General features: G+C 40.6%; 1 protein-coding gene across 2 annotated transcripts; it reads right to left on the bottom strand.

Moving 5' to 3' along the window:
• Positions 1 to 230: 230 nt before the first annotated feature.
• On the bottom strand, positions 231 to 25,584 carry BNIP3L (BCL2 interacting protein 3 like). 2 transcript variants are annotated; one of them, XM_012435266.3, is made up of 6 exons: positions 25,409 to 25,584; positions 16,452 to 16,635; positions 12,657 to 12,729; positions 5,840 to 5,943; positions 5,567 to 5,716; positions 231 to 3,302 (listed from the first exon to the last, which is right to left on the bottom strand). In XM_012435266.3, exons 1-6 carry the CDS (start codon positions 25,503 to 25,505, stop codon positions 3,254 to 3,256), a joined length of 657 nt encoding a protein of 218 aa, XP_012290689.1. In that variant the 5' UTR covers positions 25,506 to 25,584; the 3' UTR covers positions 231 to 3,253. The 2 variants fall into 2 exon arrangements, with proteins under 2 accessions (XP_012290689.1, XP_012290690.1); XM_012435267.2 differs by lacking the exon at positions 25,409 to 25,584 and adding an exon at positions 17,354 to 17,463.
• Between the last annotated feature and the right edge of the window lie 1,221 nt (positions 25,585 to 26,805).

The raw sequence follows: 26,805 nt of genomic DNA, 5'->3' as shown, positions 1-26,805 counted from the left end.
CTCCTACCACTACCTGGAGGCAATGCTCTGAAGGCTACAGTCCTGAGGCATTCACAATGCTCACAACGAGGTGACCATCCCCACAGGAACATTGTTCACACCCTGAGCACTGTGAGGAACTCCACTGCCAGGGGACCAGATGACTGGAAGGCTGTGTGCAGGCAAGGAGGCCCCATCGCCCGAAACTCCCAGGCAACACGTCTGACAGAAAAATGATATACTGACAGAAGAAGTTTTGTGAGAGCTTTAATGGCACAAAATGTTTATAGCTACAAGTTATACAGGTATTGTAAACTGTATATAACGATACAAAGTGCTAACTAAATAGATGAAGAATGCATAATCACTTTGGCTCAGTTAATTCCAATAGTTTCCACAATGGGTTCATGTAAAAACTCATCCGACTGGCTAAGTTTTCAATTCTCATTTTTTAGAATAGTAAATACTTTTAGTGCAATCACGGGAACTTGTTGCACTTTTCAATCTGCAAGTCTGTGCAGTTTTGCTCTTGATTCTATTTACAAAATAGCTTAAGCCAGTTTTCATCAAACATATGAAAAATGAAGCCTGCCTTCTGTCCCCAAATTGTAAACAGGTGTAAAGCTTTTTAAACATGAATCTCACAATTTCAACTGCTAATTGCTGAATTCTCCTTTCTAATCCATAATGTCTTCATTCAACACAAATCTGGGTAGGAGTAAAGATGTTCATCCTGTGTGTTAGGGCTATAGATACATACTACATGCTCTCATAATAAATGCTACCGTGATGATGTATTCATGTTTTAAGTAATATTCCATAATTTCGCCGATACTTTGAGAAAAAGGGCACACTATGTTTAACGTTGAAAGAAATCATAAATATACCCAGGTTCAATGGCACTACTGACAGAACTGCTACTGAACTTGGGAAGAGCACAACGCACTCGCTGTAAGAAGTCACTGTCGGGCCGGGCGCGGTGGCTCAAGCCTGTAATCCCAGCACTTTGGGAGGCTGAGGCAGGTGAATCACGAGGTCAAGAGATTGAGACCATCCTGGTCAACACGGTGAAACCCCGTCTCTACTAATACAAAAAAATTAGCTGGGCATGGTGGCGCGTGCCTGTAATCCCAGCTACTCGAGAGGCTGAGGCAGGAGAATTGCTTGAACCCAGGAGGCAGAGGTTGCAGTGAGCTGAGATCGCGCCATTGCACTCCAGCCTGGGTAACGAGAGCGAAACTCCGTCTCAAAAAAAAAAAAAAAAGAAGTCACTGTCATGTAAAATACAATTTTACTTTTCCCTCCTGTAATACCAACTGTAATACAAACTGCATACTGTAGCGGTTTAGCTATTCAATTCTCCTAACTTTCTGGCCTTTCCAATTTTATTCAGGCTTTTCAAAAATCAGTGAGCCATCAGATTTACTTTCTTCCCAGAGAAATTCAAATATGAACACTTAAAATAAATAGGTTATAGAAGGCAAATCAAGTGTGACCAGGTTTATGAGTAAGACAGAAACATGGTCTAACAAAAAGATGTCCAAAATTATTTAGACATCAAATGCTAGAAAGAAAAAAGAAAATTACTTGGAAAACTATTTAGGATATATTATCTTTCTTAAAGATAGCCAGCTATGTTCTTGAAAAAAGATAAAAATTTTCTTGTTTTAATCTGTATGTTATTTTCCACTATAACACATCAATTTTACAAACCTTGATGTGAGAGAGAAGAGTTAGATAGTTCCTGCAAACTGGCAAACCTGGCTGTCATAGTGTTTTTATTCAAGTTGACCTGATGCACTTTACAGATTGCTAGTTTTAAAATTAACACTGGTTCTCTAAATAGTCAATAGCAACGTCTCTATCATAAACAGTAATATTTATATATAAAACATGTGGTATCCTTCAGAGTGATGCTGCATGTTCTGAAATCCAAGAACATCTACTCGAGATAACTGGTCATCCTGATGCTTTCTAACAATTTGGTCCTAAAGCTTCACATTTTAGAAACAAACGAACAAGGATATCGTTGAAGGAATCTGTTGCGTGTTCTGAACTTGAAGAGTTCACCATAACTGAAAAGACGGCTACATGAGAAAATGACCAGTGCCTGCGGTCGTAGGAATCACCTTGGGAAGACTGTACAGTAAACATTAACCAGTGAGAGATCAGAAGGAAACAAATGGTGTCTTTTCAGAACGCTGTCAACTGTTCCCACAACCCAAGTCTGCTTTTCCAAGTTGCACAAGTGCTTGGAATAACTCTGAAACAATTCTCTTCAGAGTTTAAAGGCTTCAGAGTATAGGTGATGCTTCCTAAAACAAGAAGCCTGTATTAACATCAAGAATTGGAACTCATTCCAAAGCCTCTTAGAGACAGAAAAAAAATAAAGAAATAAAAAATTTTAAAAAAATTTAAAGAAAGTCACGAAAAATTCACATGCAGCTAATTAATGTAAAAAATACCAAACACACACACAAAAATCTCAAAAAGCAATTTCATATATTTCTAGGCCTGAGACGTTCCTTATCAGAAAGATGCTACACCATAGAAAAGACAGCATTACAACATACTAGTATGAAAAATCTGCTGATGTATTTTAGTTCTTACTCTATTTCATACCTATCATTTATACAGCTTGCCTCCTACAAATTAAAAGGCGCTATTAGGAGGCTTAGACAAAAAAGTGGCTCCAAAGCTGGTTTAAAATAATTTTTTATTGCCCAGGATGTTTTTCTTCTTGTGTCTTGCTTTTTTGTTTGTTTTCTTTTTAATAACTATCAACTCAAGCTTATGGAAGCTTGTCTTTGTCTTGAGGGAAAAAACCAACTAGACAATAAACCTTCTTTGACATCATTTGCTAACCTGATCTCAGTTTAAGAGAGAAATGGTAGTTATGTCGCAAGAGTAAAATTTATACCATGAATGATAACAGGTCTAGTCTGGTGGTACTAATTAGAGATAATAGCATTGTTGACAAAATTATAATCTGCTGGTGGCATTTGCGGAAAAGAAGCCCTTGCAAATTTCTAAACAACAGTAAACTCTGTTAGGAAATTCTAAAATGTCCTACAGGCCAAAAAGGGTATAAGGTTAGTAAAATGCCTCAACAGAGTTTGAATAAAATACTGGATTTTAGAGTTACTGGAATTGGATATGTAAAAACAGGGTGGTAGGTTGGGTCATGCTTACAATGGTCTCAAGTTCAAATAAGCTACTGTGACAATACACCACTTCACAGGTCACACGCATTTCCAGGGGCTTTTCCTTTCCCTCAGTAGGTGCTGGCAGAGGGTGTGCTCAGTCGCTTTCCAATATAGATGCTGAAAGGAAGCAGAGGCATCATGTTTCACCTGTTTCAACAGTTCTGCACCAGCTTGTCCACAGGCTGAACTCTACTTAAAACTCTTCAGTCTTTGTAAAAGGTTCTAAAGGTTTATGGGCACCACTCCCCAAACACCATGTAATCACCACTGACTTTTTTAAACCAATCACCAGCCCAGTCAGACTGGTTTTAGATGATTACTCATTAAATCGGAGATGGACAGCCAAGGGGTAGTGACTAGACAAAGAAAAACTCAAGAGAACAGATCCCTCCACAGAGTAAATAAAGCAGCCCACCTCCTTAGAGATGTTCCTCTTTGGTGGACAGAAGGTTCTACTGACATTTCAGACATAAAACTATACTAATATGTGAAATTATTTTGGTGCTCTATGTAAGACAAAAAAAAAAAAAAAACCTTAAAAGCTGCCAGGGCTTTAAAGACAGCTCTTACTACCAACTCTTAAGGATTAGGGGCCTTACGATACTTTTTCATGCCAAGCTAGTATTTGGCCCCTTCAACAGCAAAACTAGAAAGGAACTTAAGGAAAATATGTAACTAGCTCCACCTCCAGTGCAATTAAAGCAACCAACTTTTTAAACCCTCTTTTTACATTATACTTACAGCAATACAGACAATCTGAAGATGACTGAAAGAGACAGGGCAAGGTACAGAAACCAACCACCTATGGGCAATGAACTGCTGTAGAGGCAGCAATGTATCAAACTCCTACTCCTGCCCCAAATTAACCCCCATGCAAAGGTCACACATTGCCCTTCCGCACAAACCCCTTCTAGGTTGCTGTTTGTGTTTACCGTCTTTGCCCTCACAAAAGCAGATCAAGCACCCTAGAGAGAGGCAAAAAGGGTGTACGGAAAGCTGTAGGTGCATTTCCGAGGTGGTGACTGAGAATCTCTCTCCAATAGAGAGAGATTTTCTCTCCAATTTTCTTCCTTGAAGGGAAGAAAAAGGATGACCCACCTTCTGCATACCTTATACTGAAAATGACCCATTGGGCATGCTTAGAGCATAACATATGTCTTGAAAAAAATTAACAAATCCCAGCACTTTGGGAGGCCAAGGAAGGCAGATCACCTGAGGTTGGGAGTTCGAGACCAGCCTGACCACCATGGAGAAACTCCGTCTCTACTAAAAATACAAAATTAGCCAGGTGTGGTGGCGCATGCCTGTAATCCCAGCTACTCAGGAGGCTGAGGCAGGGGAATCACTTGAACCTGAGAGGTGGAGGTTGTGATGAGCCGAGATCACGCCATTGCACTGCAGCCTGGGCAACAAGAGCGAAACTCCAGCTCAAAAAAAAAAAAAAAAAAAAAAAAATTAACAGTTACTGTTTAACCTCTAAAATGTTTTAGAAGTAATTCCTCAGCTGTTTAAATCAAGGAAAAAAAGCAATTTATTTAAAAGATGTGGCTGAAAAACTTACGAATTACAGGTACATATGAGGTTGATTTTGCAAAATGAAAATACTACAAAATTAAAAGAGGAAAAAAATAGCCCCAATCAACCTACCAGTTTCATTAAAAAACTATTCAATGTAATCATGTATTTTCCCAAATGAAAAAAGTACTTTATCAACCACAAAATTTATATGCTAAAGATTAGTTTACTTCATAAATTACTCAAGATTACATATTAAACAACGGAACACAAAAAGAAAAATCAATCACAGAAGAGTTCACTTAAAAATGTTCACCTAGGGGATTAATATTAACATCATCTTTTTTTTTTCCCCTCAAGACACAGAGTATTGCTCTGTTACATACGCTGGAGTGCAGTGGCATGATCTCGGCTCACTATAACTTCCGCCTCCTGGGTTGAAGCAATTCTCCTGCCTCAACCTCCCAAGTAACTGGGATTACAGGCATGCACCACCATGCTCAGCTAATTTTTGTATTTTTAGTAGAGATGAGGTTTCACCATGTTGGCCAGGCTGGTCTCAAACTCTGACCTCAGGTGATCCACCTGCCTTGGCCTCCCAAAGCACGAGGATTACAGGCGCGAGCCACCGCACCCAGCCAAACATCTTATTTTTAAATAAGCAAAAAAAAACCTACTGTTATTAAAAATGCTTATTTGTAGAACAACTGTATACCCACTTTAATCATTCTTAAGTTCACCTTATTTGCACTAAAACATTGAAAGTAAAGCAATAAAAACTGCTTTCACATACATTTCTTTAATCTGAAAATAAAATATGAGGATAAAATGAACGGAAAAAACTTCAGGAGTTTACCAGTACTTACCCTAGCCCCAAGGCCAAAACATGAGAAAGGAAGAGAGATGGAATGAACACCTTCAGAAATTCTGCGGAGAAGATACCCCCTTTCTTCATGGCTCCACTTTTCCTCATGCTTAGAGACACAGAACGTTTAGGGTGTCTGAAGTGGAACTCCCTGAGAAAGAAATTCAGAGGCAGATGTCACTTGCTGAAAATATCGTGGGGGTTACCAGGCCCACCGCCTATAAGCATGTGCAGATCCGCTGTGTCCACTGACAAGAAATATGTGAGAACTCACTTGGGTGGAATGTTTTCGGGTCTACTGGACCAGTCTGACACCCAGTCTGCACTTTTCTTCAAAGCCTCAACTTCCTTCTCTCCTTCTACAACTTCTTCTTCTGACTGTAAAGAAGAATTCAAACTTAAAAAAAAAAAAAAAAGGAAGCCCAATTCCTCCTAATACAAAGACAAATCTAGACAGAATATATACCAAACTCATAAGGTTGTGCATCAGCAATTTTAGCTAAGAAACATGCTGTTTTTCTAAATAATGATGAAAAATAATCTAAGATCAGAGTCTGTAATATCTTTAGAACAACCTGAGTGAGCTTCGCTGTTGTGATATCTAAGCACAGCATAGGAACTGGAAAAGACTGCATTTTGGGGTATAATGCTAAGTTAGGAAGTATAAAAAATCTCCATAAGAGTTAAATCTGGGCGATACTTACATGGAGTTCCATTGTATTATTCTCTTTTACATGCACTTAAAATTTTCATAATTAGGCCGGGCAGGGTGGTTCATACCTGTAATCCCAGCACTTTGGGAGGCTGAGTTGGGCAGATTACTTGAGGTCAGGAGCTGGAGACCAGCCTGGCCAACATGTTGAAACCCCATCTTTACTAAAAACATACACAAATTAGCTGTGTTTAATCCCAACTACTTGGGAGGCTGAAGCAGAAGAATCACTTGAGCCTTTAGGGTGGAGGTTGCAGTGAGCTGAGATCCAGCCACTACACTCCAGCCTGGGTGACAGACTCCATCTCAAAAAAACAAAATTTCTTAATTTAAAAAAATAAAAGAAAATGTACTTAAAAGGATATGCTAAAAATAAAGTGATAAGAAGTAAAACAAAAATAAGTGAGAGATGTAATGAGGAAACAAACAATAGTATTTATTGAGCATTTAAAGTGACAAATATTATTCTAAGCGTGTTACATACATTAACTTGTTTTATTTTATTTTCTGAAGACAGGGTCTCCTCTGTCACCCAGGCCAGAGTGCAATCGTAGCTTACTGCAACCTCGAACTCCTGGGCTCAATTAATCCTCCCACTCAGCCTCCCAAGTAACTAGGACTACAGGTGTGTGTCACCACCACCAGCTAATTTTTGTATTTTTTAAAGAGACAGTGTTTCACTATGTTGTCCAGCCTGGTCTTGAACTCCTGAGTCTAAGGGATCTTCCCTGCCTTAGGCTCTCAAAATGCTGGGATTACAGGTATGAGACACTGCACCCAGTCACATGCATTAACTTTTACCTTGCAACAACAACCGTACAAAAATAGGAATTATTAAAAATCTCATTTTATAGATGAGGAGACTGAGACATAGATTAAATAATTTGCCTAAGGTTCCACACCCAATACATAGCAGGGCCAGTATTCAAACTCAAAAACACGTGTTGAGAGGCCCTGCTGTTAAGCACGAGGTTTTACTCTCTGGGAGGAAACTGTATTTTTAGGACAAATTGCTATACAAATGTTTTCCAAGGTTTTGAAATTATGTTAGCCAAAAGTTTTTTGGAATAATCTATATTAAGTCAAGTCAGAATTTAACATTTGTCGTATCAAATAAAATGAAAAATGTGATTTTTAAAAATTGCTAATGATAACTTAAAGTTTTAGGCCAAGAACAATTAAAATTTCCAAAAGCTCCCCTTTTAAAAGAACCAAAGGAAAGAAAAAGTCATAAAAATGATACTGTATTATTTAATTCAGGTTTTTTTTTTTTTTTTTTTTTTGAGACAGAGTCTCAGGCTGGAGTGCAGTGGCGTGATCTCGGTTCACTGCAACCTCTGCCTCCTGGGTTCAAGTGATTCTCCTGCCTCAGCTTCCAGAGTAGCTGGGATTACCGGCGTCCACCACCACACCTGGCCAATTTTTATATTTTTAGTAGAAATGGGGTTTCACCATGTTGACCAGGCTGGTCTCAAACTCCTGACCCTCAAGTGATCCACACACCTTGGCTTCCCAAAGTGCTGGGATAACAGATATGAGCCATGGCACCTGGCCATATTCAGCTTTAGGAAATGTCATGCTATGACCCCAAACCCAAGGGTCTCAAAACTAAGAAGCATGTTGACGTTTTATCTTGTTTGACTAGAATTCACTCTTTGACCAGAGGTGTCACTCTTTTCAGTAGGCAGCTAAGAAATGCAGAGTCTGGCATATTCACATGACTCTTTTTTGACAGGTCTAGTTCTCTGTGAAATAGCTACGCTAGGACAGGAGCTTCAGACAGGGCAAAGTAAAACCCCTGTGTGTGTCTGCTGCTCTTGTTTAGTACCATTCTTATCTAGTTCTGCTGAACTTGGCAAATTCCACAGAATGATACAATGTAGCATTTAGGATTAAGCTCTTTCCACTGGCTACTGAGATTACTCAGAATCATGAGTTGGCTCTTTGGAGTAACACTGAAATCATACCAAATCAAAAACAATCGTTACAATTTCCTTGCAGCTCGGTTGGTGGGCACACAGTATCTGACTACACTCAACATACTGCAGGTCGCTTCTGTTTAGTTTCCTGCTTTGGCCTCGCGGGTCTCTCTCTAAAGCTGCTCAAAGATTTAACAAGTTAGTATTTCCTAATTTCTGACAGAATGCAAACACAGTAAGATTTTACGCTCTAGTTTTTTTTTTTAAGAGGATGGAATTTTCTCAGTTGAGTGAAGCACAGTTATCTTTGGACAAGCATTTTAAAAAGAAAACAAAACAAAAAAGAACTCCAGATAAGTTTCTCAACTTATCCGAACACTTTAAGAGTGGTAAGCTTTCCTCATTTACTACTGCTCTGTGTTTCCATTTATTAATCTTAAATTTGCCACTTTCAGGTTTTAAACTGCCTTCCAATTCCTGGAATTCCAGAATACGGTAAAAATGGACTTAATCTAATTATATAAACTTTGTGCTTTTAAAATCAATAATCCTCTCTCTATACCTACATCTATTCAAAGAAGATTCTGGCTGGGCACGGTGGCTCACACCTGTAATCCCAGCACTTTGGGAGGCCAAGGTGTGTGGATCACTTGAGGTCAGGAGCTCGAGACCAGGCTGGCCAACATGGAAAACCCCATCTCTACTAAAAATACAAAAATTAGCCAGGTGTTTTGGTGTACACCTGTAATCCCAGCTACTTGGGCAGTTGGCCAGGAGAACTGCTTGAACCTGGGAGGCAGAGGTTGCAGTGAGCCACGATCATGCCACTGCCCTTCAGCCTGGGTGACAGAGTGAGACTCTGTCTCACAAAAAAACAAAAAACAAAAGAGCAAAATCAAAGAAGATTCTGATCGTTCTAGCCTGTTGTCTCACATGGAGTTCTTTATTTTCTAATCATTTAAATTTTCCTTCTCTGGTCCACCTCAAGGTCACTTTGTCCTCTAAATATGGACAGTTAAACTGTATACCATGATTTAGGCACAGATATATATATCACAGTTTTACGAAAGAGGAAAAGGAGGACATTTTCAGTCTGGATCATTTTTCAATAACACCCAACATTGTGCTGGCATTTTTGGTCCCAGAAACACAATGCAAAGTATCTTCAAGAAGTAATCTATATTGCTTCTCAGAGTTTTGGCTAAGCTAAGATCAAGTGAAGAAACAATTTAGTCTATTTTCTGATACAGAACTGAAACTCTTGAGGATGATCATCCCAAAAGTTTCATGATCTTTTTCCTAAGTGCACACTACCTTAGGCTTCCCATACCATAAGTCAGCAGACATTTTTCAGTTCATTCTCATGGCTTTGTGCACTCTCCTGTAATCAGCTGAATTCATTTACTTACTTTAGTAGAAAGAACAAGGGCCACAGACTCAGACTTGCTTTCAGTCCTGGCTCTAACACTGAATTGCTTTGTGACCTTAGATAAGTCATTAGTATAAAGCCTCACTTTTTCCATTTGTCCATGGGGATAATATCACTGCTTTCACTAGATTGAGAACATTAAAAGAAAGCTGGAAGTAGTAACTCATGCCTTTAATTCCAACACTTTGGGAGGCTGACGTGCGAGGATCATTTGAGGCCAGGAGTTTGAGACTGGCCTGGGCAATATATCAAGACTCTTGTCTATACAAAAAAATTTAAAAATTAACCGGACATGGCAATGTGTGCCTGTTGTCCCAGCTACTAGGGAGGCTGAGGCAGGACTGCTTGAGCCAGGAATCAGAGTCTGCAGTGAGCTATGACTGCACCACTGCACTCCAGCCTGGGTGACAAGACAAGACCCTGAGATCCTGTCTCAAATTAAAAAAAAAAAAAAAAAAAAAAAAGAGAGAGAGAGAGAAACATTTTAAAAAAGAAATCAAGCACCTAGAACATATCTAGTTATTGTTAGTGACTTTGCTTCATCTTGGAAAAGCTTGAAAATGGCATATATTCCTTATAAACACATATAAAAACATTCAATAAGATCAAGCACAATAACAGTCACTTGTTAACTGCCTTTTTAAGTATCCTAACCATAAACTTCTTTCTTCTAATTCATGAAGAAAATCTATTTTCCTAAATCCTAAAGTAATTAATTTTAAAATTACTGTTTCTTCCATTTTAAAAAGGCAATGTAAAAGGCTTTTTGAAAGTTTAAACTATACCTACTGACAGCTCCCTTATTAAGTCTTACTCAACTGTTATAATGTCTCTCATAGGAGTCAGACTGCCTTTGCAAACTCTTCCCTTTGTTGAAAGAGAAGTGACTGATCTAATTGTCAACATAAAGTACCCCCTCTTGATGACAGCCAATGTTCTTTTAGGAATATGTTCCTGTGAAGGGATCAACACTGGCAAACCTACCAAAGGCCAAAAACCTGACATTTTCTTTCCTGAATTTCAAAAATTCTTTGGAATTCTAGGGTAGATGCATTCAGCTCTAGAATTCTGTGTAAATATTCAGCTAAGCCTAATTGTACATCTGCAACTCCAAGAGCCAGGAAAGCATTTACCAAAGTGCTCCATGGGGTTATTAAGTTCTTAAGGGAAACATGTATGCAGAGAGGAGGAAGAAAGTCTAAGGACAGATAAGCTTGGGAAACACTTGGTTTAATTAAACCCATTTCTTTTTTTCTTTTTTTTTTTAGAGACAGAAGGTCTTGCTATGTTGCCCAAAAACTCCCGGGGCTCAAGGGATTCTCCCACCTCCACCTCCCAAGAAGCTGAGACTACAGGCAAGTGCCACCATGCCCAGCTTAAACTATAACAATTTCTTTACTGCAGGAACTGTCAGAGTACTCATGTGACTACTAGGGTGAGAGTGTGGGGAACCTGGGGCTGCATTCCTTTCCATTTTATTTGACTTCAGGACTATCCTATGAAACTTCCCTTTGAACAAACATTCTTGAAAACACATTTTGGAAAATGCTAATCTAAACTTTAAGCTTTCTGTGTAAAAGGTGATATATGGATTGAAGAAATCTTCCTCAGGAAAGACCACAGCAAAGAATTTGATTTCTCTCTTGGATTCCTTGAAACACTTTCTGCCATGGAGACTTTATATCCTTTCTTCTACATCAGCTAGAGCTTACTGCATGTGGCCAAACTGACAGGCAGAAGCCAGCAACTCAAATGCTCCTGTCAGATCATCTTACTGCACAACAGCCTGCTATCGTGAGCTTCTCTGTAAGTATAAAGCTCATCATAAAATAAATTTGTGTGAATCTATACATTTTCAGTAATTTAGAGAAAAGCAAAAACAGAGCAGAGTCAAAGTATGAAGGAATTCTGTGGCCTTCAGAAACAATACTGGGTGGACCTAAGATACACAGAATGTTTCTAGTGCAAAGGGACAAGGACATGGCATAGTGAGAACCCCAAAAAACAAGGTTTTTGTTGCAACTCATTTGAAGATTCATTATTTTTTAAGCAACTTAAATACAGAAGAAAAAGACAATGGTTAGGGTTCTCACTTTTCGGTGATCTTACCTATCGATAAAGTTAAAGGCTGGCTATGAGTATTCTAAATCATTAGCAACAATTATATACTTTGCATATTTTAAGTTTCATCATACAAACATTTGTAAGATTTTAATACTATATCCATCTATGTTCCCAACAATGTGAACTCCTAGTAAACGATATTTATCTTCAAGGAATCCTGCATAATTCAGATAAATTTTATGTCTACCTCTTGAAATGTATCTAAAAAGTCACTGCTTTGGTTTCAGGCGCAAAAAAAAAGTCTTCACACCTAGTTCTAACACAACCTTCACTTTCATTTATTCTGTGGTCTTAAAGCCTCTGTCTCAGTTTTTTTCTATTTATAAACTCAAGAAACTAGCCTGTAGGTCAGGTATGGTGGCTCATGCCTATAATCCCAGCACTTTGGGAGGCCAAGGCTGCTGGATCACAAGGTGAGGAGTTTGAGACCAGCCTGAACAATATGGTGAAATCTCGTCTCTACTAAAAATACAAACATTAGCTGGGCATGGTGGTGCGCACCTGTAGTCCCAGCTACTCAGGCGGCGGAGGCAGGAGAATCGCTTGAACCCAGGAGGTAAAGGCTGCAGTGAGTCGAGATCACGCCCCTGCACTCCAGCCTGGGCGACAGAGCAAGATTCCATCTCAATTAAAAAAACACAAAAAAGAAACTAGCATGGCGTATTGGCATGCTTCATTATGGACAAGAATTTTCCAATTCTTTTAGAGTGACAGGGCCCAAAATCCTTAGTTGTAAAGGAGTGTGGCAAGAACTATATAATCCCAAATAAATTCCAAAATCAGAAATTCAGTAACAACTTCAAACTATTCCTAAAAGTCTTCTTTTTCTTTAATATATTTTAGCGAAACACACTTAGAGAATGTGCATCTTTCTTGTTTACTGTAAATCAGAATCCCCCCTACACACCTGAGAGCTATGGTCCCTGCTGGTGTGCATTTCCACATCAAACATGATCTGCCCATCTTCTTGTGGCGAAGGGCTAGAAGAGAAAACATTTAGCTATTACTTTTAATTCTCATTTTGTCAAGTGACTTAGTCTCTACCAGAAATAAGAAAATTAAAAATTACAGCAGTATGGCTTTGAAAAAGCAAATCAGAAAATTTATCATAACCCCACACAAGAAAATTTTATGTTAACATTAAAGGGCCAAATGAAATTGAGCATTCTTATACCCAGAATGTTCTGCCCTATTTCAGTAGTAATGAATTCCTTTAAAATGATAAATGTGCAAAGGAAATACTACCTACAGACACAAACTGTCACATTTTCTTATATCTACTCTTTGGTCCATTAAAGGTAAAATAATCTTCAAATTTGGGAACTTCAGAGTTACTTTTCTCAAAGTTCTCTTATGAAATAATTCACCACCCGTAGTTTTCACAGTGCATAAGGTAGTTCTCAAAGATGTTTTCAGAGGGTCTTCGAGGTTAGAGTTCCTTTTGTAATACTAGTAGGATGTGTTTGCCTTTTTCATTCTCATTCTCCCATGAGTGTCTAATGGAATTTTCCGAAGGCTACATGATGTGTGATAGTACAACAGAACGCAGAAGCGGATGAGAGCCAGCTGTTTTCTAATAGGCTTGGTATTAAGAGATTTGTAAACGTGTAAAACAATGCCACTATTCTTATTAACTTGGGGGGACTTCAAGAAGATAGTTATTTTCACTAAAAAAACTTACTTATGTTAGAATGTATTATTTTTGAATATGTACTTTCTCAGTTTTAGTTTAATATAGTAAATATCAAAATATATAAACCCACAAATGAGTCCTTTGGGGTCCCTAGTTATTTTTACAAATGTAAAAGTATATAAAGACCAACAACTTTGATAACCACTATTTTACTTATTTCAGAAATATTTGCTCTGAGATATTTGATAGTGAATTACATAAGCTTATATATGAATATAAAATCTTTCTGATTGTACAAAATATATTTTTAGAACTATAAAAATTTACAGATAAGTTTTTAGACAAAAACCACATAATCACAAACTGTACTTGCTATAAGAGACGAACAGAAAGTGCTAAGTTAATTTCCTAGCTTTATCAATGATTCCTTGTGTGACCACTGAAAGTCACTGGATCCCTCCCTACATACACACACCCTCCCCCAAAAATCTAAAATGGAAATAAAAAATATTTGGGGCTTAACTTGCTGAAAGGAATAGATATTAACTATTAAAGTTACCAAGAGTATGTATATATACAATGTTAATTAATGTACAGAGATGCTGGTGAGACTGACTCAGAAATAAGTAAGATCATCAGAAATTTATCAGACAAATTAGGCCTAGGAGTTTTTTAGACTGGTATAATTGACATAGGGGATTCTTAAATGGGGACAAGAAAAGGGAAAAGCTGGTTCTGTATCAAACATCATATATGTTTAGGAAATTTCTGTCTTGAACTAGCACAGGAGTCAACTAGAACTGGGCACTTCTACTGGCCTCAGTTTACTATCTTCGTGATCCTAACACCATTAGCTTCACAGCTACACATCAAGTTAAGGGTCAGCCTTACATAGCCTTAACCAGGTCAAAGCAGGCAGGGTGACAAAGTCAAGAATCCTATGGAAGCATTGTTCTGCTTCTGTATGCTTCTTCATGCTGGCACCAACCTTTTCTCTAAACTGTTTATTCCTCCTAAAATAATTTGGAATGCATTAGAGCTTCACCCATGGCACATATTAGAATCAGCTGGGGAGCTTTTAAAATACTGTGATGTCTCTACCCTGCCGTGTCAACCAAAATGAGAAATTCTTGAGATGCAGTCCATGTGCTGGCACTTTTAAAAGCTCCCTGGGTGAATCTAGGATGCCGTCAAGGTGAAAACGCCTGTGACAGGGTGGAACGCAAAGCAGAACACACTGGGTTCCCAGCTAACAACCCCTGCAGCAACACAAATACTTCTATGGAATAATTTTTCCGTTGAGAAGACTCATAAATCAGCTCTAGGACTGATATCCAACAACCCTAAAACATTCCCCCCAACAAGAAACACTTCCCAATGACTTCAAATACAGAGACGCATGGCAATTCAAATGACATGATTTTTGAAGACACTCTTCAATGGTAAAGCGTGTTAGCATCCCAGGAGAGTACTGTTGCACACTCGAGTTCTAGGCATTCTCTGAAAGATGACCACTAATCTAGGGCCTGGAGATACATAAGATGAGGGGTAGGAAAGTGTTCAAAAGCACTTGCCATGCCTCCTTTTCACATGCTTTCGCAACCTAAACACGATCATGGGAGGGTGAAGGCATATTCAATCACATGTATAACTGCACTATAAATGAAAACAGGATGAACAGTCAATGATCAAGGCCCACGCACTGGAATGTAGAGTGAAAGCCTTGCAGACAGGCCTAACAAGCAGAAAACTTCAGAAACCCATCAGCAAGTTCCATAATATAAACATAAATCTTCCTTCGGAAAGAGACTTAATGCTGTAGCTACTGGAATCAAGGGCAAGCTGTTCAGAAGACAGCCATCTGCTGTGTTCTGCTTATAACAAGAGCCATCCCAGGCTCTTAAGAAGCACAGGGACAAGTCAGGGATGACACGGGGGCGGCGGGGGTGCACAGTGTGCCACAGAGCCAACAAACCAGTCCCCCGGCTGCCTTGGCAACATCACTGGATCATAAGCCACTCAGGAAGTTGGAATATAATTTAACTCATTTCTCCTTTTCACTTCTTCTGGTAAGTAATAATATGTGCAATATACACAACTTTTACCAAATACAAAAATGTTAAGAAGAAAAATATCCATACTGCATCCCTAAAGATAATCACTGTTTACATTCCTCAACGTTTTCTTAATCTGCTTCCTGTGCGTTTGCTAAATGGTTAACATCAGTTAACAACTATCCAGAAGGTCATCCGGTGCCCCATAATGCTAACAGCGTAACTGTCACTGAAACAAGAAGTTGTAAATGTCATTGAATATTCAGCCCTTCTGAAAAAAAAGAAAAGCTTACACTAAAAAATAATAACCTGGTTTCATTCCACACATATATCTCACTGTAATCTTACTCTTTCACCATAAGCAGTCTTTAATCCATAGAATTAGCTTCCTCGGGTGAAATACAGAAAAACAGTCTGAAACAAAACATCTCTGAGAAAAGAGAAGGGCCTTCAAAACTACCTTTATAGACCTTGGTTGGCGCTTCCAACTGTGCAAATATTGCTACAATGTGAATCAACCTGCACTTCCTATGAGTCAAACATTTACTTAGTGTCTATTCGTGCCAGCACCATTACTGTGAAGCTAATAAAGATGAAACCCTGCCCTTTGAAGCCTCAAGATCTAGAAGGGAAGACACAGATATACAGAGGTAACTAATTCAAGGCAGTTTGTGATCTGTAAAAGAGGGATTCAAAGGGAAATGGGAGAAAGTCAGATTAATTCTATGAATTAGCATTTATGCCACTGAATTTTAAACTGATAAACTGCTAAAAATAATGTAATCTGATTAAGAAAAGTGACAATCTGGAGAAAAACAGTGGCCACTGGAACACCTGTCAATTAGCTGTCTGATATAAACACAACGTATGTATCTGTGGAATATATATCACACTGCAATATATCAAGAGGCATTTTTGCTAAGTGCAGATTTAAGCAAATAAATTTTTCCTAGAAATATTGAGCCCTGTAACCCACCCATGTCCTGAATTCCACCAAAACATGGATCTCACTTACCTGTCACAGTGAGAACTGCCTCTTGAACTACTCTGTCCCGATTCATGTTGTGCATCCAAAAGAATCTTCTCCATGTCTCCATTGTGAATGGAGGATGAGGAAGGTACGTGTTCTAGCCCCCCATTTTTCCCATTGCCATTATCATTGCCATTGCTGCTATTCATGGGTAGCTCCACCCAGGAACCTGTTGGACAAGTCAGATAAGTTAACCACAGCAGAACTGAAATGTGTCATGTGCAGACAGATGTGAATATGGTGAATCCAGATAAGAATTCTGACTCTCCTCAAACGAAATGCAAAAGTATTCTGAAGAAAATAAAGAGTAATAAAAGTCTAAACATCTATTTAGCTCTGTTTCTGAAATAGCTCATGCCATCATCAGCTGAGAAGAAACTGGAACTCTAAAACATCTTGGAAAATGTGTTTTTCAGCCGATTTTCTCTTTTGTTATAATATAATAACACTTTACTGAAAACTCTGAGGTTGCTTTTCAAAAAAAATAGCTACTTTTTTACTAGACAGGCTACTTACCTTTAACATTTCAGCTGGTGTATATATACACACACAGAGACAGTCTACCTAAGCTACTCAGCTTTATCTGATTCGTAAATGAAACAATAAGTATTACCAATTAGCAATTTCATAAAAGGTCATCTAAGTAAGTTAGCAACTATATCCTCCTTACTGCAAACAACGGAGAAACTCCTAGACAGGGAACTTAAATCCAGTAGCAAAAATTTCAATTTGTGCACAAATCAGGAGCATAAAATTAATGCAGCTGGTTAACGAAACCAGGTGATAATGCTAAAAATTAAGAAAAAAACTTTAGCTCTATCTCACTGATTCATTTCCTTTATATCTATGCTTTCTAGTCTTTCTCCTTTTTTACACACTAAACATACCTTGTGAACTTGTCTTTTTCTCTTCTCTCCCACGAGTTCCTACTTTCTAGAGTTTTCATTAAGCCCTGTTGATTTGGGGGCAGAAACAACTGCACATTAGCTACAGGCAAACACGAATGTTTTCTTGGGCAAAAAGTTGAAGGGGTGGAGCCACAGAAAAAGGGGATGTGGCACTGGTAATTCTGCATAGGTCTTGAAAATATTGGCCCAATAAGTCTGCTAAAAGTATTAAGGTGTTTTAATTTTAATAAGAGTTGAGGCCAGGTACAGTGGCTCATACAGGTAATCCCAGCACTCTGGGAGGCTAAGGCACCAGGATTACTTGAGTGCGGGAGTTTTATACCAGCCTTCGCAACATGGCAAGACCTGTCTCTACAAAAGAACAGTAAGAAAATAAGTAAAAGAATTGAAATAATTGTTAACAGTAGCCAATAAACTAACTTCACATCAAAAAGAGATAGTGGTATATTTTGTTAATAATTTCCTTTTTTTTTTTGAGACGGAGTCTGGCTCTGTAGCCCAGGCTGGAGTGCAGTGGTGTGATCTCAGCTCACTGCAATCTCTGCCTCCCGAGTCTTCGTTCAAGCAATTCTCCTGACCTCAGCCTCCCAAGTAGCTAGGATTACAGGCATGCACCATGACGTCCAGCTCATTTTTGTTTTTTTAGTAGAGATGGGCTTTCACCATGTTGACCAGGCTGATCTTGAACTCCTGACCTCGTGATCTGCTCACCTTGGCCTCCCAAAGTACTGGGATTACAGGCGTGAGCCACTGCGCCCAGCCTCCATTTCTTATGATAAATTTTGTTTTAGAAAATGTAACCGCCGGGTGCGGTGGCTCACGAGGTCAAGAGATCGAGACCATCCTGGTCAACATGGTGAAACCCAGTCTTTTTTTTTTTTTTTTTTTTTTTTTTTTTTTTTTTTTGAGACGGAGTCTCGCTCTTGTTACCCAGGCTGGAGTGCAATGGCGCGATCTCGGCTCACCGCAACCTCCGCCTCCTGGGTTCAGGCAATTCTCCTGCCTCAGCCTCCTGAGTAGCTGGGATTACAGGCACGCGCCACCGTGCCCAGCTAATTTTTTTGTATTAATAGAGACGGGGTTTCACAATGTTGACCAGGATGGTCTCGATCTCTCGACCTCGTGATCCACCCGCCTCGGCCTCCCAAAGTGCTGGGATTACAGGCTTGAGCCACCGCGCCCGGCCGAAACCCAGTCTTTACTAAAAATACAAAAAATTAGCTGGGCATGGTGGCGCATGCCTGTAATCCCAGCTACTCAGGAGGCTGAGGCAGGAGAATTGCCAGAACCCAGGAGGCGGAGGTTGCGGTAAGCCGAGATCGCGCCATTGCACTCCAGCGTGGGTAACAAGAGCGAAACTCCGTCTCAAAAAAAGGAAAAAAAAAAAAAAAAAGAAAATGTAACAAAGCAGCTTGGTGGGGCCATCCCTCTAAACTCCCAGCTGAAGCATTAGAGAGAGTTCCAGGGATAAACAAGGAGTACTGTCAGTAAGAAGCAGCAATCATCAAAACTGGCTCAAACTCTAAAAGTCACTCTAAATGTGGCAATGGCTACACCAGATCCAGAGTGAACTCAACATCACCCTCATAAGAAGGAAAGCTCCCAGGCAGACCTGGCTGGGAATCGGAACCCATCGCTTCCTGTCTACCTGTGCGACCTCAGCTTTAGCCTCCTCATTTGTAAAACAGAGATACACAGGGTTGCTGTGAGGATTTAGTAGTATCAAGTGCTGGTAAATGGCTGATACTCAGTTATACAGCAGAATTTACATTTATAAATACTTAGAACCCTTTGCTTTCCATCTGAGGCAGCGTCAGCGGCTACCAACATCCCATAATCACCACCAATTCCTTAGGACTCTGCTGCCAAATGACACAGTTCTACAACATCTCCGTGGCCTCATTCTATACACACATAAAATGGACACAGACTACAGAGAACTCAAAATGGATTAGCAATTAAAACTAGCAAAGCTAAGAGAGATCTAACACTGAAGATAATTGAACTCACTCGAGTGCCTCTGGAGTGTTTAAGAAATATGCCAAAAGCATCCCTAAATTTAGAGCTCTGCAAAATATTTCAACTGGAGGGAAAGGGGGTGGGGGAGAGACTATGTATATGAAAAACATTTTTCTGACTCCTACTGCTTCTAGGATTTTCAAACTTATTTTTAAACCAATGGGAGCAGTTCTTCTTGTGTAGAAGCCCAATGCACACAATAAAACAAACCAAAACCCAGAGCTGCTCTGACAGAAGCAGAGCTAAGGAACCAGGAGTTCCAGATGGGTCTCTGTGGAAGCCAGTCTTCCCTAAAATACAATAAATACTCATTTGAAGTAGATGATCAAAGAGAAAAAAGGGTGTAACAAAAAATATCAGGTTTTCCGGTCCTTACTTCTGTTTTTCTTTTTCTTTTTCTTTTTTTTTTTTTTTGAGACAGTCTCGCATTGTCACCCAGGCTGGAAGTACAGTGGCACAATCACAGCTCAACACAGCCTGACTCCTGGGCCCAAGCATGCCTCCTACCTCAGCCTCCCAAGAAGCTGCGACTATAGGGCATATGCAACCATGCTCCGCTAATTTATTTATTTATTTTTTTGGTAGAGATGGGGTCTTCCTACATTGGCCAGGTCGGTCTCAAACTCCTGGACTTCAGCAATCCTCCCACCTCAGCCTTCCAAAGTGCTGGGGTTACAGGTATGGTTTTTACTTTTATGAAGGACTTTCAAATCAATGTCTGGATTCTATTTTCTTCATTAAAAATGCATAAACAATCATAATCTAAAATACACTTTAGAAACCTGAACAAAGAGACATACCTAGAAAAGCTTAGTAAAAGTGATCTCTGCTATGGCCTCCACACCCTGTGGCATAACTGAGAGCATTTCTACTTAAGGCAGACAATTTGTACCTGCCATATACTGGTCTACTGTGGTCAGGGGCAGAGACTGAAGCCAGGCTCCCACTCTCAGTCACAGCTGTCACCCTTGCATAGGGTTCTTATAGCCTCAGTTTTCCCATCTATAAAACAGATAACTATATCTACCTCAAAGACTTTGTTAGGAGGATTAAATGAATAAAGCACGCAGAACAATAAGAAAGCTCCCTAAGAAAGTTTTAGCAACTATAATTATATTCTGTATCATATAAAAACCATTCCTTACTGCAAAAATGTGTTCTTAGAAAATGTAAACAGTACATAAAATTTACAATCACCATTTCTCCTGACCTCCCATTCCTACACCCAAAGGAGTCACTTTTGAGTTTCACATGGAGATTTTCAGAGTTTTTTTTTTTCCAATGAAATACAGGTCTGTTTTCGCTTTTATTTTTATAAAGAAATGAAACTGTACCATACACACATACTTACATAATCTGTAAGTCGTTTTTCAGATGTCTTCCCTATCAATACACACTGACATTAATTCTTCTGAACAACTGCACTGCATCTCAGCTTTTATAAGGATATACCGTACTTTCACCATTATCTAAATGGCGATGGTTAACCACTACTCAGATGCTTGTTTCTAATACTTTGTTATTACAGACAGCGCTTCAGTGAACATTCTGGAGAATAATTTGACAATAGGTATTAAGAGCCTTAAAAGGGTAACTTCCTTTAACTCAGTAATTTTCTTTCAAAAATATCATCTACGGAAATACATAGTGCTGCAGAGAAAGTTATGTGCATAGGCATTAATTAAGAGGCTACATATTAGTCTTTCGAGTAACACACAAAAGAGCAAATCTGTCTTCCTCAACAGATGAACAACACGTCTTTTTCCCATCACCTGATTCGTTCCTGATTTACACACTCAGAATTTCTTAGTGTTCTAACTCTATCAACCCTCACGAAGTCCAGTTTTACTTGGAAAGGAAGCAATGCTGGATAAGAGGTTTGTGCTGTCCAAGCAACACAAAGTAGAAAACCAGAGAGTGAATTCTCCTCCTAACAATCAAGCTTGAAAACTAAAAGCTGGAAGCTTCTCTATGGCTTACACTTTACAAACTAAGAGCTGCTCCTTATGCCAATTTGTACAAAATATGCAATGACATGAGATACTTCTGGTTTGGGTTTTTGGGAATGACTAAGAGACTCAGAGAAACCTCTGTAAATGCTTCTCCATTCTCTAATGTAACAGATCGTGAAGGGTGGTTTAATAATTGTGATTACATTCATTAATGTATGTTGCATTATCTTTACAGTTTTATAATCACTAGTTCAATCCTCTTGCAATAAGGGGAAGAGAGAAGCGTTGGGACACGGGGAGGAGAAAATGAAGAGTATTTCTCCTCAATTTCCCCCCTAACTTTTCAAGGCCCACATGGAACTCTTTTCATATTTCGTTATATTTACATTCTTTCCTCAAAGCCTCTCATTCATTATTGAAAGGAATCCAGACCAGGCCAACATGATGCTGAAATCCAGACCAGGCCAACAAGAGTCACTGACATTCTTCTAAAAAAAAAAAAAAAAAAAAAAAAGTTGGTCTTTTTGTAGAAGTATTTACACACAAGTTACACAGGTATTCAAAACATTATTATGAGGCAGTGACACTTCATGAAGGCCTTAAGAGCACTCTTGATAACAGGAAAGCAAGCACATCATGGTTGAAGATTTATTTAAAAAAAGAAAAAAAGAGTTTGTGACCAGCCTGGGCAACAAAGCAAAACTCAATCTCTACAAAAAATAAGTTAGCCAGTGACCAGCCTGGCCAACAAAGTGAAACTCCATCTCTATAAGAAATAAAATAATTAGCTGGGTGTGGGGGTGTGCACCTGTACTCCTAGCTACTTGGGAGGCAGAGGCAAAAGGATCACCTGAGCCCAGGTGGTGGAAGCTGCAATCAGCTATGACTGCATCACTGCACTCCAGCCTGGGTGACAGAGCAAGACTCTATCTCAAAAATAAAAACAAATAAAAACAAGGAAAGAAAAAAAGGCTATACATCTCAACAAGAATTATATTACTACTTTGATTTTCCTTACTCATTGAATCTTATTCAAATATTCTTAAGGAAGTTAATAGTTAAGAATTCTTCTTCTTTTTTTTTTAAACAGTTAAGAATTCTTAATAAAACAAACTGGACAACATCCTTTTGACTTGGCAAGAGTTTGGGTATCTGCCCTATAATTTGTAATGAAAATGAAGTCTCTTCATAGCGGTAAACTTAAAAAAAAATTCACAGAAATACTTCACTATTCAAATATTTCAATAATTTGCTATTGAAACTCTGCTTTGACCCCTGAACCAAAGATAAAATCCCAAACCCAAGATAATCTGTACATTTCATCTCCTGTTTTTCAGTTGTGCAACTTTACCCAACAAAGTACTTCAACTTATCATCAATTTGGACAGTACTAGATGCCTAAGCTGTTTTGCCCAGTACCCAAAAACCACTTCAAGGAATCAATGAGGCTTCTTGCTTTGTTCAGTCCAGTGTTGTGTAATGAGCTAAAAAAACGAACAGAGTAAGAGGCAAGAGGGGAGTAATTAAATATGGCATTATCTAAAAGCTTTTCAGGAAGCTCACCCTATCCCACATAAAATACTATTTAGCAGATTTCCCAAAGTAACATTTTGATATCCCATGCAGCCTGAGTGTAATTCCACTTCTGTAAGAGCGGATGTCAACCAAGCAGGAACAAATTGGCCAAAGACATCAAACTCGTCATAGGTCTGTAAGACACCAAGACAAACAATGACATATGGCTCAGCCCTTTTTTTTTTTTTCTTTTTTCATTCAGACGGAGTCTTGCTCTGTTACCAGAGCTGGAGTGCAGTGGCACAATCTCGGCTCACTGCAACCTCTGTCTCCCGGGTTCAAACGATTCTCCTGCCTCAGCCTCCGAGTAGTGGGAATTACAGGCGCCCGCCACTATGCCAGGCTAATTTTTGTATTTTCAGTAGAGAGGCGGTTGGTCGCTCACCTTGTTGGCAGGCTGGTCTCGAACTCCTGACCTCAAGTGAATCACCCAACTCCACCTACAAAAGTGCTGGGATGGCAGGTGTGAGCCATCGCGCCCTGCCTGGCTTAGCCCTTTGTGTTGTTGTTAAAGGGGTCAAAGGAAGATGAAAATCCCTTTGCGTTCAGTGAAATCATGTACACCTACCAAGTATCTTCACGCATAAGAAAATTGCACAATTAAACAGAATACTACCAAGAGACAGAAAGGTGGGTCACCTTTGTGCATCAGGTAGAATAACACATTGACAAAATAAGACACATACACCAGCAGGACCACTGAAAAGAGGCCGCGCACGAGTTGGCTCACACCTGTAATCCCAGCACTTCAGGAAGACCAGGCGGGCGGATCACGCGAGGTCAGGAGTTTGAGACCAGCCTGGCCAAAATGGCGAAATTTCATCTCTACTAAAAATACAAAAATTAGCCGAGTGGGTGGTGGGCACCTGTAGTCCCAGCTACTCGCGAGGCTAAGGCAGGAGAATCCCTGAATCCAGGAGGCGGAGGTTGCAGTGAGCTGAGAAAACGCAGCTACACTCCAGCTTAGGTGACAGAGCCAGACTCCACCTCAAAAAAAAAAAAAAAAAAAAAAAAAAAAAAAAAAGAAAAGGCACTGGACAGGCTGAATGTCAGAACCTCAGCTTTGCTCCCAGCTGGTTGTGAACTTGGACAAGGCCCCTCAATCAAGACCTGTTTCTCTACTGGTAAACAACAGAAGGCAGCTAGCTAGCTCTGAAGTTTCTTCACATTCTAAAATCCAAGAGAGTATGCCAAACACGGGCAAGTAACTTAAAATTGCATATGAATATGTGATACAAGTAACGTTTAAAGACGCATACATTCATCCTAATTTGCTGCGGGAAATAATATAACCATCTTACATTCTGGAATACAGGACACTTAAAGGTCTTGAGAGTTAACCCATCAAAACCTGGAGCAGCAGCATCCATCTTAAAACATCCAAATTCCGTCCCTACCTGGTGAGGGCTGCAACTGTCTCCCCTGGAATAATAATCTTCAGGCCACATTGGAAGTACCTCCCTGTTACGAAAGATACTGCACGACCTTTAAGCATCCAAGTGGTTTTGAAAAGACACAGTCTGGCCACATGCTCACTGCCCTCACTACTTCTTTCCCAAGAGATGAATTACAGAAAGGTTAGGCAAGAACCCTTCCAAGCTCCTGGCTCTCACAACGCCTGAGAAAAATCTGAGGACCACATGTCTGAGCAGCGGAATGTTAAGAAATGCCCCTGGCCTGCTGACTTTCAACTGCCTGACTGCGTTTTTAATTCCGTTTCTTTAAATGCATGCATGGCCCCAGACTCCCTGACGTGTGCAGTCCTGGGTGGTTCAGAAGGCTGCTCTCAGGTTTACTGGGCACACAACTCCATCGCTTAAAAAAAAAATTACTTGGGTAACTTCGAGAAATCTAAAAAAAAAAAAAAGGAAAAAGGAAAAGCAAGGCACAGCCTCTCACCCCACACGTGACTGAAGCCACCCCTAGACCAGTAAATGAATTTTCCTGACGAACATGTGGCAACAAAAGAATGCTCGCTGGGGGCTCCCGCGACCGCCAGACGCTGCCCGCTCGCCGGCCCAGCACACCTGATCCTTGACACGTCCCTCGGCCGCTGCCCGCCCCACCCCGCTCCTGCGCGTCCATCCCCCGGCGTCCCAGCCGCACGTCCCATCCCGGCCCACGTCCCCTCCGCGGCCTGCTCCTCCCACCCGGCCTCCCCGCCCCCCAGGCCCGCCCCCGCCCCTCCCCACCCGGCTCCGCTGATGGGGACCCCCCACACCGGGGAGATCCGCGCGACCCCCGCCGATCCCGGACCGCGAACCCAAAAGGCCCCGGGCCCAAGATCCCAGAGGGCACTGGAGAGGCCCGGAGGAAGGCAGACGCCCCTCCTCCTGACAGGTGACGGGAGCTGTCAGTCACCCGGACATCCTAGGCCTGGGCCAATGGGCTGCCTTCTCCTCCCGCCTCCCGCGCCGCGCCGGTGGCGGCGGCTGGGGCGGCTCCTCCTCCCCCATCCCCTTCACCGAGCCCTCGGCCCCACACTCACTGTTGAGGCCGGCCGGCGGGGGCAGAGACTGGTCACTTTCCTCGCAGTTGTTGTTGTTGTTGTGCAGGGGCGGCGGCGGCTCGACTAGGTGGGACATTGTCAGGCGGCTGGCAGGGCTGCGGCAGCCGCAGGACTGTCTCCAGCTCTCAGGCAGCAACACAACAAGCCGAGTCCCCCGCCCCCTTTTCTGCGCCTGCGCCGTCCCTCCCCTCCCCTCCCCTCGACGTCAGGGCCCGCCCAGGCCACGTGATGACAACACAACAAGAGACCGGGCGGGGGCAAGGGCGTTCCCCTGCGGGCCCCGGAAGTGGAGACGCGCGACTTAGGCTGACGCGCGCGCCAGGAACGAACTCTTGCGTGTGACTTGGAATGACCGGATGGGATGAGTGATGCGGATGGCACTGGGAGAGAGGATGAGGAGAAGCGGAATGAGGAAGTGCGCTTATGTGTTAGCGCCCGAGCCTCCTCTCACACGGGCTCTACACTGCTTCACCCACCTCTGCGCATGCATCTGTTTTCTACCTCTTAGGACTCACTTCTGCAATAGGTGTCTTGGGGACACAAAGGAAGCCCCAAACCTAGGTGCCTCCACGAGTAAACTCAAAATAAAGCCGCTGAAACATCAACACTCCAGGAAACAAGGCAAGGCCACCCCCAAATTTAATTGTTACAGAATTTTAAAAATGTCAATTACAAACACAGCATCATTGAAAAAAAGAGAGAGTGAAAGAAAAGAAAGAAAAAAAAACTCAGGAAAACAGAAGAGAGAAAGAAAAGAAAGAAAAAAGAGAAAAAAAATCAGGAAAACAGAGAAGAAAGTAATCACCCAAATCCCGTCCCCTAATCGATTTCTGGGACATGACGTGGGAAGCCTTTTATCCTGTATGTGGGTAACATTAAATAAAGTATTTTCCAAAACATACCTTGTACTTCACATCTCCAGTTTCCGTGGCCTGATTTATGAGCGATTTACGTTTCGTGTTTGTCCAGTCTCCTTGGCCTGGTTTATGAGTGGTATGTTTCTCTCAGTCTGTAACTTGTCTTTTAATATATTTTTTTCACTCTGTAGAAGCTTAAGGTTTTCATGTAATCAGATTTATCATTCTTACATGGCTTGGGGAGACCTTAACACCAAGATTATTAATCTATAATTCCCCTATAACTTTTTCTAATTCTCTTAGAGGCTTAAATTTATTTAGAGCTCTAATCCATCTGAAATTTATTCTTCATATGCTGTAAATTATTTAACTTCAATTATTCCCAGTTTTGTAGCCCACTGACCCAATAATACTAATTTTAAGCCATCCTGTCTACCCTGATTTGAAATTGCACCTTTGTCACTCTCTGAACGCTCACAAAAAATGTGAATCTGTTTCAGGGCTATCTACAACACCTCT

The sequence above is a fragment of the Aotus nancymaae genome, unplaced genomic scaffold (genome assembly GCF_030222135.1).
Source record: "Aotus nancymaae isolate 86718 unplaced genomic scaffold, 86718_ANA_hifiasm-v0.15.2.pri h1tg000079l, whole genome shotgun sequence".
In the NCBI taxonomy this organism is placed as follows: Eukaryota; Metazoa; Chordata; class Mammalia; order Primates; family Aotidae; genus Aotus; species Aotus nancymaae.
This window is presented reverse-complemented; position numbering and strand designations above follow the sequence as displayed.